The sequence below is a fragment of the Rhagoletis pomonella genome, unplaced genomic scaffold (genome assembly GCF_013731165.1).
Source record: "Rhagoletis pomonella isolate Grant_MI unplaced genomic scaffold, Rhpom_1.0 Rhpom_scaffold_00002, whole genome shotgun sequence".
NCBI lineage: Eukaryota > Metazoa > Arthropoda > Insecta > Diptera > Tephritidae > Rhagoletis > Rhagoletis pomonella.
The window spans coordinates 61,607,579-61,620,634 of record NW_023458556.1 but is presented as its reverse complement, the minus strand read 5'-3'; the positions used below and the strand labels follow the sequence as shown (position 1 = coordinate 61,620,634).

Sequence of the window (13,056 nt, the reverse complement as noted above, 5' to 3'; positions counted from 1 at the left end):
CAAAAATCAACGGAATTTTTTAGCAGCTTGAAACTTGCACTTCTTCAGACTAGAATTGAATGGGCTACAAAACTGCATACCAACATATTTTCTAAAGATTCTGGTTAAATAGTTTGAAATTTTGGTGAAAATTTGCAGAATTTTTATAATTTTTGTACAAACCTGAAAATGTAAATTTATATGGTGTTTGTTGTATTACCAGCTAGGCTTTTAAAAAAAAATACGAAACATTAAATAAACTAAAGAGAAATAGCCAAAACAGGTTAAAATATCCCACTCCTATTATTTTGTGGACAACTGTATATATATATATATATATATATATATATATATCATGATTCAATGATCGGATCTAAACCAGATTAGTATGGGACCACCTCTGAGACACTACCTTTCCGATGCAAAAAGAATTATCGAAATCGGTTGACGTGGTCTACAGTTATGCGGTAACACATAAAAAAAAAATATTCCGACGAACTGATAACCTCTTCCTTTTTGGAAGTCGGTTAAAAATCTATTGGAATTATTTCGCTTATTTTACTAGTACTATTTTTATTCTTCAAAATGCACTTTCGAATGGTGATGTAAGATTTTTCGTACAAGAGTTGCGCCCACTTCTCATAAACCACCCTAATAGCATGTTCTAACCGGCAATGAAAATGAAAACACTGAAAACGAGTTTTGGGATTATGGACTGAAGCCGGTTCACACCGGTTGTTAGTGCCTCCGCTGACATTTCCTACATCCTTTGCTTACAGTTTTGCTACACAAAAACAAAACCAAAATACTTTTCCTTCATTTTCGTTTCATTAACAACCTTTTACTTTCATTTCTTGTTGCCTGCCAATTTACAATAAATCCGAAATGGTGTATTAAAGATGATAAAATATGACTTTCACTTCGATGAATAATCGTTTTCAAGTAGATTTCAGCGAAACCTGGTTTTCGGTTGACCGGTTTTACATGGACGAAAACACAAGTTCTGGGTTGAAAACCAGGTTCAGCAACGAAAACATGTTTTCGATGTCGGTCAGAACATGGTATAAGGAAAAACTATGATTCATTACAGGCTTTTTGACGGGTTATTGTAGGCTAAGAGGTGACTTACATAAGCTAGGAATCTGGTCAGGCGACATATGTTCGCTTCCATGACTTCACCAAGGAGACATAATTACACCTCCTCCTGTAGTGTGAGAGCGTTTCACGTCGAAGAGAGACGAGCATATGGCAATTATGTCCAAAAGAGGAGCACATACACGCCCTACCCCCGGGATCTATTTTGAAATTTATAGTCTCTGGGGCTAGCTGAGGTACCGTGATGAGTTGAGGGCAGAATCTATCTAAGTCTATCAGCCTCTGTCCGGTTTCAGAGCTATCGCCGCAGAGATCAAAATATTTTGACTTTTGTATTAAATATGACTTCTCTACCTACTCTGGGATTAATCCAGGTGCATATCTGTAAAACATTTGAGAGGTAATATACCGTGGCGGTTTTTCTCTTTTTTATTTATTTGGATAAGCGTTTTTTTACATGACTAGTCTCAAACCCACCACTTCATATTGAGGTTTGTCAAATCTTTGAAGATTTTTGAGACATTTTATTTTATTTTTTTTACCAAGGCGCTTTTTTGTACTGCAGAGGGATATGAAATGATATGATAGAAATATAGACAAGTTTGTATGTAAATGGTCTTAAATATGTACATATCTACATATCCATATGTATAGGTATGTGCATACAGATCAACGGTTGATCTTTTCAAATTTACCCACAAACATTAATCGTATCAGAGCTCAATCACAATTATTGATTAAAATATTATTAGGGAACATAAAATAAAAAAACCCGTTATTTCTTAAAATTGCATTACTACCAAATAAGTAAAATTGTTTAGCTCTATTTTGGGCTAATTTAAATTAAACGCGATAAGATATGAGTGGAAGTGGTCTAATTAATACTTAATTAAAAAAGAGTTAGCGCCTCTGTACCTACTAGAATAGCATTTAACGCTGCGATTATTCGTCTCAGTGTGCTAGGATACTCACCACCAAGTAGTGCGCGAATTATCAGAATACACAGACGGCCAGAAGGCATTAAAAAACGGCCAAAAGTCAACTTTAGAATTGTAATTTTTTATGCTAATAGCCGAAATATACAGTATTTAGGTAACTGATATTAACGAAAATATTATAGCAACTGCCTCAATATTGTGGTCACAATTTCATTTTGTTTTAAATAAAGAGTTGTATTTGAAATTTACAAAGTCCGGTGTACAGTAAAATTGAAATTTTCTTTCAAAAAATAATAAATATTTATCTGTTGTCTTTTGTTCTTACAAGCTTTTATTTAACTTGCTCAATGGTAGCTTGTAGCAACTCCAAACTTTTACTTTGTTGTACTAAAATTGAATTGAAAAAGCCCTGAAATTATATATTGCAAAATTAAATAGTCAATACATATCAACATGAGGGTGTCATATAATTATGATTAGCACTATAGTGCTTATGCATTTTATAATTAAAGCAGAAAAATGTAATAATTTAGCAAGAAAAATCTATTATTTTTTGCTTTTTAACGCAAAAATTGAAATCAAAATATCTGGATATTTTTTGAGCAAAGAATAATAGCTAATTTTTGCCTTCTTTGCTTTTGCATCGGAAAGTTCCCGAAAAAACCTTATAGGTGTGTAGATAATATCGAAAATGTCGAGAGATAAAAAAGAAGAATCCCGAATAGTTTCGAAGAAATCTCGAAATGCTATGAATAAATCCTAAAAGCCACCGAAGATGAATCCTTAAATAGTTCGAGAGCACCGAAAAAAAGCTAAAAAAATCAGGAAGAAATTACTTTTATTGTTAATGGATGCCTGGTTATGGACGCGCCTCCCCAACTCTGATAAGATAGTTCATCTCTCAAGAACAAGCCTTATAAGTTCCAACAGAGGCCACTTCAGCCCCACTTGAAAGCGTTGTGGCGTTACAACTGCATTTGGAAGCATATCGTTAAAGGCGCCCTCTATGTCAAGAGAGATACCAAAGGTAAATTCCTTAAATGCGAGACCTTTTTGATTTTTGGAGAAAATTTCATGCAGCGCAGTGTCCACTGATTTGTCTTTAGAATAAGCATGCTTACACTCCGACACGTCATCTGACGAAAGTCGCTGTTGGATATGGGCGTCGAGAAGTCTTTCTAGAGTTTTAAGAAGAAAGGACGTTACGCTTATTGTCCCGAAGTCATTGGGTTTGACATAAGATACCCTTCCACCCTTAGGTATGAAAATTAATCTTTCAACTTTTTTACTATACATAAGATACCCTTCCACCCTTAGGTTAGAAAATTAATCTTTAAACTTTTTTAATTTTGCTCCAAGTGTTATTATGAATATATAGATATATTTTTAAGTCGCTTTTCTAAACTGGTTTCAAAGTCGAATGCTAGCCAAAATTGCACACAGAGAAAAAATCGTCATTTGCTTTTCGAAATCGTTATGACAGTCCAAACAGAAATAACTTTTCTTTATGCGTGAGGCCTTAGAGGATTTTGCCGGTGTCCTCACGGTTAATATCTGGGCATGCAGAGGAAGCGTCTCCAACACCTGAGGTATAACTTCTTCTGTAGTCTGGTAGAGAACACGGAGGTGGAACTCTTGGATTTCCTAAATTTCATTTGGAATCGTAAATAAATCAGTCGGTCAATTCCTTGTTTATTTTTCTTATTGTAAAGGAACCTTGGGGAGACGTTCTTGCTCCTGACACTCACCTACAAGGGACGCCTGCAATGCACAGCCTCACGTAAAGATATGTCTGTTTGTCTCCAAGCAAAGGTTTGGAACTCTCCGTTTTCATTTCGTTAGGAGAAACAACAAAAACTACGCTCGAATATACACGATTTTTTATTAAAGTTTTAAAACGAGGGTTATCGCCATGATTCACGCCCTTGAGAAGTCTGATTGTCACAAAAAATATTTATAATAATTCCGCATTGAATTACAGAGCTGTTCAGTAACAGAGGAGCTGGCGAACAGAAAAAAGTAATGAAATTAAAAGATAAGCAATGCTTTATTTTAAAGCTAAGTTGTAAGTCTGTATGCACATGCGGGAGTATTGTTGTTAAATTTAGCAAAGTGTAGCGATCAGTGGCGGATTTAAATATTTGCCGCCCCTAGGCAATTCATAACTTGCCGCCCTTTTTTCACGAAAAAAATATATATATATATATATCAAAAATGATTGTTATTGTCAGTGCTTTATTACAATATAGTTCGTTAATAATGAAATACATAACGGAATTAACAAATTCGACATCAGCATGGATAAGGTATTCAACAAAAACCCTCTTTCAAACACTTCTTTTCCACAGTTCTTTACGTCTTGATTTTTCAGCTGCGAATTCGCGGATAATATCTTCACAATCGATAGATAGAAACAAATCTGACTCTATAGTCAGCAACGCAAGAGCATTCAGTTTGTTTTCGCTCAATGAAGATCTGAGATAGTTTTTCACGCGAAGCTGACCTTCAGATTATTCACGTTATGATACACTTATGAAAAACTGGTGGGCTTGGAATCAAGAATTTTCTCGAAAATTCACGCTCGTTTTTCGGCAGTGTTGTCAAGTGTGGTAACCTTTTAGATGATTCTCGTTCTCGGGGCAGCGTGTCGGCTGTTTCTTTGCGTCACGCGCAGGCGCGCCGTCAGGTTTCTAAGCCGCGTGAATGAAAGTTAAATGGAAATTTCAACGACTGCTATACTAAGGAAAAATTCGCAGCGTAATTCTAATTTTGAATTGTATTGAATGAGATGAATCATTAATAATATTTTACAGACACAAACACAATTTCAAGTGCAGCTGAATCCAAATAAATTTTTTTCTTTTAATTTAGCTGTCTTAAATTTTGCCGCCCCTTAATTCTGCCGCCCTAGGCTTCAGCCTATGTTGCCTCTACGATAAATCCGCCACTGGTAGCGATAATTGTTTTTCTTTTTTGGTTTCGTGCCAGTGTTAGGCGTTTTTATCTACCCTATTTAACAGCAGGTGGCGGATGCATAATCCGGAAATCGGGTTCCGCCTGCAGCCTTTTGTTGTTGTTTGTTTTACAAGCCGATAAAAGTAATTGCATGTTTTACAATGTTTTAACATAAAATTAACCATTTAAACACAAAAGGTATGAATTGTTTAGAGTTAAATTGGTTAATTGATTCGCGCCGCGAACGACAAAAACACGGCTACACGGGAAAATGAGAATCGTTTTGCTGTTACTTTCATTAAATTTTCTGCTAGTTTTTGCACTCGACAATGCAGAGATTGCACACAAAGAGGAGGACTATGGTAAAACGTGGATGTGGATGCCTGATGGCGATGGCAAACCGCATATTGCTTACCTAGTTGAACCACCAGAGGATAGCCAACAGGATGATTTGCCTGAATTTGTTCATGTGGAACTTTTTGATGGGTAAATTTTCTCAAAAATGAATTACGAATATTTTGTACAAGTAATAGTAATGAAAAAAACTCGGTTTCAGTGGTAATATCGATGCCCCTGCGACAGCTCAAATATCAGTTAACTATTATGCCAATAGGCAAGGAGCCGCGCATACGCGTCAAAAGCGCGATACTTGGGAAGAGTTGGCGGGGAAATTCAATGCTGATTTGGATACGAAAATTTTGGTGCATGGCTGGAAATCGAGCACCACCAGTGATTCCATACAATCTATACGTGGCGCATATGCAATGCGTGGGAATTTGAATATTTTCGGTAAGTTTATATACAGGTTAAGTGAGATTACATGGATGAAGGTCAAATGTAATTCTGGTTGAACGCTATAAGAAGTTATAACAAACCACTGAGCATGGTAGGGTGTTCCAATTAGCGCCCCATTGTGAACTGAAAAAATCCTAATCCAAACTTGGGTCGACTTTTGGGCGAAAGAGCTTGCATATTTTGATACTTGGTATGAGGCTAATATGATCGACTGCCAGAAAGCTGTCTCTAAAAATCCAAAAAAAAGGATCAAACTATAATTCTTCTTCTTCTTATTTGGCGCTCTAACCGCCTAAGCTAGTCGTTTCCCGTCGGTGTTAAATGTCGCCAATTGGAAATGCCAAGTCCTTCTCCAATTGGTCTTTCCATCGCAGTGGGGACCTCCCTTTTCCTCTACAACCAGCGTGTTCCGAGTTGAATACTTTCAGAGCTGGAGCATCGGTGTCCATTCAAATGACATGGCCAAGCCAACGGAGCCGCTGTATCTTAATACACTGAATTATGTCCATGTCGTTGTAAAGCTCATGCACCTTATCATTCCATCGTCGGCGGTACTTGCTGTCGCCAGCGCGTAAAGACCCGTAAATCTTCCGCAAAATCTCTCTCTCGAATACTCCAAGAGCCAAGCTCCATATGATTCTGCGTTGAATTTCGATGCTGACATTATTATCGATGTTAATGCTGGTTCTCAAGCAAAGACAATTCTCCACTTTCTTGAAATTGTAACTGTCAACAGTGACGTGGGTGCCAAGGCGCGAACGTGCTGACTGTTTGTTTGATGACAGGAGATACTTCGTCTTGTCCTTGTTTACAACCAGACCCTTTCGCTTTGCTTCTTAATCCAACTTGGTAAAGGCAGAACAGACTTCGTGGTGTTTGTTACCGATGATGTCCAACATCAGATTAAAGAAATCACATAAAAGGGAGTGGCCCTCTCTGAAACCCCATTTGGTAGCAAACGGCTCGGACAAATATTTCCCAATGCTGACTGAGCTCATGGCATTGCTCAACGTCATTTTACACAGCCCTATCAGTTTCGATGCCAAATTCAAGATGCCAAGTTCAGACATCGCGGCGTATATGCGACTTCTTTTAGTGCCATCGAAAACGGCTATTAAGTCAACAAATAGGTAGTAGTGTCGATCCCTTTCTCGCGGGTCTTTTCCAAGATTTGGAGTATTGTGAACACCTGATCTATGGTAGATTTGCCAGGTCCAAAGCCACGCTGATAAGGCCCAATCAGTTCGTTGACGGTGGGCTTTAGTCTTTCACACAATACCCTCGATAATACCTTGCAACCTATGCTTAGAAGGCTGATCCCGCGGTAGTTGGCGCGAATGGCGGGGTAACCTTTCTTGTGGATTGGGCAAAGCACACTAAATTTCCAGTCGTCGGGCATGTGTTCATCTGACCATATTCTGACCAAGAGTTGATGCATTCACCTTATCAACACCTCGCCGCCGTGCTTGAATAGCTTAACTGGCAGGCTGACAGCTCCAGCAGCTTTATTGTTTTCCAATCACGCTATTGCCATACTATACTCCAACAAACCGCAAAAGCTAACCTCGGTTATACATAGAATCATTTAAGATAAAACCAATTTCGGCTCTGGAGCCGCTTCTAAGTTGGATTAAAGTTCAATTGTACCTTTAGTTTTTGGTGAAACTTTTTCCCAATCGAGGTCTTGTCCAAACGTCCTAGATATGAGCTCCGGAACTAGAATTATCAGATAGTTGTTCTGGACTAATTATAGGACCTCGGTGGAAGTTGCCAGCACAATTCACACTTCCCAGCAGGTGCCCCAGATTCCGAGCACTGCTCTGCACAGCATCGTTAGACGGGTTGAAGAAGCTATTGGAAATGAGGAATACCCTAAGGTAGTCTTTATAGCTATAGCTGGAGGGTTTAACAATACCTCGAAGAAAGCTTTACCAGATGGTTAACTAACTACTGACAGAAGTAGAAGGTGGAACATTTATACTAACAGCTTACGGCAAATGTCCGATTACCCTAAGCTCTCTGGCAAACCGGATGGCGAAGGCCATCAGCTAGTGTGCTACGGAAGGACGACTACCGGTTAACGGGCAGAGGTCGGACTTGGTACTTGTCAGTGTGGAGCAGATCTAAGTCTACTATCAAAGCCAAGCGCAAAGTACCTCGGAGTTTTAGTGGGCAGCAAACTTTCAAAAAAAGGCATCGGCGACACTGTATACATGTAAATCGATATTGAACTGTACTTGGGGTCTTTCGCCTACTCTTTGATATTAAACTTTTACACCAGGCTGTCAATAAGACTCTACTATTCGTCATAGATTGTAGGAAGGCAAAAGGAAGTTTAACCGTCCACCTTTATTGGCTACTAGGACACAATGGTATTGTAAAATATGACGACTTAGCTAAAGATGGTGTTCAGGTGGATGCCAAGAGTAGCGACGGGCGTACTAATTACTCTATAGGAAATCAAATGTTCACAAGAACTTTTCATGCAGTGCCAGCCAGACAGGATATAGCAGCGTACACAGGACTGTTGAGTTGCAAAGATTATGCGTAGGTCATATGATAAAAAAACTTACAGACTTCTTGGTATTAGGCCGCTAGGGATAACAAAAACTTTCCAATCAAGAAAAAAAAAAATAATAGAATTTATATTTTCTTCCAGCAATCAACTGGCGCGACCAAGCGGATAATATTTACTACTTAAAACCCGCCCGCTACACCGTGCAAGTGGGCAGAGCTGTGGCCAAACTAATCGATCTGCTTGTCGAGGAGAAGGATGCAGATTCGAAGCGTATACATTTGATTGGACATAGCTTAGGTGCGCATATAATGGGCTATGCTGGTTCATATACCAAATATCGCGTAGCGAGAATCACAGGTGAGTTGTAATGCATTTTTTTCGCTGAATATTAGCTAAGTACATACATAAAAATTTAATCCAAAAAAAAAACGAACAGGTCTTGATCCTGCCAGGCCAGCTTTTGAAAATTGCAGCGGTCCCGAACATCACTTAGATCCATCGGACGCTGATTTTGTGGACGTCATACACAGCTGCGGCGGAATTTTAGGATTTCGTGGTCCAATTGGTTTGGTAGACTTTTACCCGAATGGCGGTGGAGCACCACAGCCAGGTTGTACAGAGATTTCACAAATCTTTAGTGAGTAACAGTAGAAAATATGTCGCGTTTTAAAATACTTCTTTGTTAACTTTGCTTTTCTTTTTGCTCTTTACAGCTGGCTGTAGCCACGGTCGGTCTTATGAGTATTTCGCGGAATCCATACACAGCGAAAAGGGTTTCTACGCTACGCCATGTCCATCGTTGGAGCAGCTGATCGGTAGAAATTGTACTGGTGCCAAGATACTGATGGGCGATCCTGTACCAATGGACGCACGTGGCATTTACTACTTGAAAACTGGTAGTAGACCAGCCTATGCACTGGGTGCGGAAGACTAACATTTTACGCACGTATATCTTAAAAGATAAACTAACGAAGCTGTTTCATTACTAATGACCGAAAGAGCTAGCAAGTATAAAAGGTGAAATATTTGCAATTTTTCTGACTTTGTAGGCTTTCAAGACCTCTTGGAAAAACATTTGCTTTGAATACTAATTTATATCTTTGATGTAATCGATAATTCCTCCTGTATTTACTTAGTACATACCTTGCATAAAATGAAATAATTATGGTTTAATTACTAAAATGCAAATATTAACTTTAAGCTATTCAGCATACATATCGTTGAACTAAATAAAATTTTAAGATATAAGAAGTTTCATTCCAGTCTGATTCCGATTTACTGTCGCAAAATGGATAATTTTTAAAGCCTTGAACTCCCTTTATTATTATTATTATATTTACTATTATTATTACTATTAATATTAAGGGCCATAAATACCACGATCTCGACCGCGGCCAAAGATGCGATCAATCAATCATCAATTGAAGGGATTGAGTGTAGCACCATCTAATAGGCGGCATACACCAGGCGTGTGACTCGCGAGTCGGTTTGGATGTTTGTGAAAATGAATATGTGTTATTTACACCGACATGACTCTTGGCATGACTCTGAATGATTCAACTGTGTGTATTCGAAGGCGAGTCAACACGTACACAAATGACTCGCGAGTCAGACGCACCGTGTATGTCGCCTATAAGTGAGCTAATCTGCGCTTAGCGAGAGCGTCACATTCATATAATGTACTCTGGCATTTTTTCGCAAAAGCGAAAGGCGTTTGTGTCCGGAAGATTAATTTTACTCAGCGAAAAGGGACTCGTGTAGTACCCAGTCACGAGTTTTCAGGTCCTCTCTGCCTAAATTGAGTAGTTTCTTTGAAGCTTCATTTGAAGGGCAGATAAATCGCTTGGCGTACGTACCTCTGCCCTGAACACTCTATGCAAGGCTTTTTGAACACTTTGTGACACACTGTAGTAGCTCATTGCTTCGCCAGATATGCTACTACTTATTGCTATCATGTCACCCATGCCCAGGTATCCATCCGTAAAACTGTGTGTTTTGGCGCCTAGGTTAGAGGTTATTATATGGGACTTCAGTCTCAGCTCGGCCAAGCACTAACATATTGTTTAAGCGCCAACCTATTATTCAGTGCTAGTAGTGCTGCCTGTCTGTCCGACATAATGCAGATATATTTCGTGGATGTGTCTCTTCTGAGGCATTCTCTACCACAGATTTTTATTGCATGGATCTCGGCTTGAAAGATGGTAGAGTTGCTACCTTTGGTATAGGTTTTTTGAAGTTCGGCTCAAATATGCTAGCCCCAGTTTTTTTATTTTCCAGCTTGGATCCATCGGTATACCAATCCTCCTCATTAGGGTTGGTGTAAAGGATCCCTACATTCCAGAGAGCTCCATCTGCATTAAGTATGTACATCAAAATTTCTAGAGATTCCTAGTTTTGGAACTAGCCTAGCTGTTTGACTCAAAGTATCAACACCACTGCGGTATTCTTTAAACGAAGCTCTTTTCGAAGAACGAATTAGCTGCTCGTGTTTCTTTTGTCGGCAGCGGTAGCGTTTCCAGTCCATCTTAGCACTTCATTTGAAGGTTTGGTTTAAAAGTTCCCTTGCATTAGTCCTAAACTTCTGAAGCTTCTCACTGCACCATGGGGCAGGAGTGCGTGCGGCTAAGGGGTGGGCAAGGCAGACAAGCCTTATGAAAGATGACACAAAAGGCGGCCCTTACATTCGCCACAGCCTCATCTATGTTCTAACTATAACTCAGCGTATTAAAACTTATTCATGTAAATTTGTAGGCCTGCTGGGCTATGGCTGGGCAAAGTCAATATTTTTACGAATTTTGGTGAGTTTTATTGTAAAAAAATATAAATTTTTAAACCCTGGTAGCAACCTGGTAGATGCCTTTATTTTGTACCTAGAAAGATAAACAAAATAAAGAGGAACCCCATGGTGCTGATTGGGGCACAATAGATCATTAGGTCGCAGTGCATACCTCATAAATTATCGATTTTAAATGAAACAGTAATATGTACATAGTTTTTGATTTTATTAAAATATTTTTTATTTGCTATATGTACAGTGACGAACAAAATTATTGGCACAGTGACTTTTTCGCCATATATGCAAAGTTTTTTATTCTAATTTATTTTCGATAATTTTTTATAAAAATATAGTTCATTTTACACCAGAAAACGTAATAACAAAATCTCTAAACTTTGTGCAAAACTCAGGAAAATTCATTAAATATGCACACTAATTTGCAACTTTTTATTCAGATCTTTTAGAAAAATTCGAAGTATGCAGTTTTATAGCCCATTCAAATTTAGTATAACAAAGTGCAAGTTTAAAGTTGCTAGAAAATCGCGTTGATTTTTGGAAATTTTAAATTTTCCTGAGCTTTGCACAAAGTTTAGAGATTTTATTATTACGTTTTCTGGTGTTAAATTAACTATATTTTTATGAAAAATTATCGAAAATAAATTATAATAAAGAACTTTGCATATATTGCGAAAAATTCACTGTGCCAATACTTCTGTTCGGCACTGTATATATTTTGAAAATTTTGTTTATATGTCGATCTCTTTGGTGTCGATATTCCAAACCGCTTGGCATGCAAGGTGGTGGTAAGTCTGAAATGGCACCAAAACAGGAACATACAATCGAAAGTCTACCTGATAAGTCGCCAGAGTGAACAACTCCAGACATATCTTTTAAACAGCGAAATGGATCCTGTGAATGGCTGCGTGAATGAGAGTGATCCCGAGAGTGCAAGCGACCTCGTCTAATGACGCCCATGTGCTTGATCATGACGGCTCTCACTGTCACCATTTTCCTTAGCATTTCCATGATCATGCTTATCTTGCTTCTCTCCAGTCTTGTTTCCATGTTTACCATGATCATTGTGAGAATGTGAACGAGATCCCGAACGATTACATAGTTTTCGACTTACATGTGGAGAACAAGTATTTTCCGGTCTAGTAACAAATCGCGGGTGATGTTGACATAGTTGGATAAGGGGAACTGTTGGGAGGCTGATGCCACGAAGAAACCGCTTGTATTGACACAATTGGTGATCGCGAAAATAGGTGCGTTTGTTTAAAATCAAATTCCTGCCAAATTCCGGCGAAATGTCATCTGTTCTCTCACAAGAGAGAAATATCCAAAATAGTACGCGAACAGAAAATTTGCAGAAACTTGCAAGTTAGACGAACAGCTGATATAATTTTTGTTTACATTCAAAAGTGTAAAATTTAAAACGTACGAAAAGTCATCACAAAGCGTTATACTGACACAGTTTATTGATTAAACAAATAATGACTTATTTCTTACAAGTTTAATTAGTCGCATTTTGTAATTTTTAACTTCCAAACCATCAAATTCAATTTTATGATTTGCGTAAATGCCAACCAGCTGTTTTTGATCAGCTGTTTTCCTGTTGGCAAATTGCTGTTGGCAAAAATTTTTCCAGCAGAAACCAGCAGCTCCCCTCAAAATGAAATGTCACTTTGCTCTCTCAATTTCCCCTACTTTGCAAGTTTTTTGCGTACGCGAACCCTAAAACTTGTAAGTTTTGGTTAAACATGAACAAATAACAGCCCATGTGAACGACAACGTGAGTGACCACGAGAGCGTGAATGTGAACCTTGAGTGTGAGCAATCACGTCCACGCCGGTTGAGACGTCTGTGATGAAGTTCACGTACATGATGCCCTTTTGTTGGTTTACCTGCTTGCTGCGTCAAATCAAGTGGAACTTAAGCCGGAGCCTTGATCAGATCTTGAGTTGTAACTAAACTTGTGTATACTTCTCTCTTTTTCGCCA

At 38.5% G+C, this 13,056-nt stretch overlaps 1 protein-coding gene across 1 annotated transcript; it reads left to right on the top strand.

The window, feature by feature from the left end:
* The first annotated feature begins 4,968 nt into the window (after positions 1-4,968).
* LOC118733917 (pancreatic triacylglycerol lipase-like) lies at positions 4,969-9,421 on the top strand. The gene is made up of 5 exons (XM_036463550.1): positions 4,969-5,453; positions 5,524-5,756; positions 8,422-8,637; positions 8,717-8,917; positions 8,994-9,421. The coding sequence occupies exons 1-5, from the start codon at positions 5,239-5,241 to the stop codon at positions 9,212-9,214; spliced, it is 1,086 nt and encodes a 361-aa protein (XP_036319443.1). The 5' UTR covers positions 4,969-5,238; the 3' UTR covers positions 9,215-9,421.
* The last annotated feature ends 3,635 nt before the right edge of the window (positions 9,422-13,056 follow it).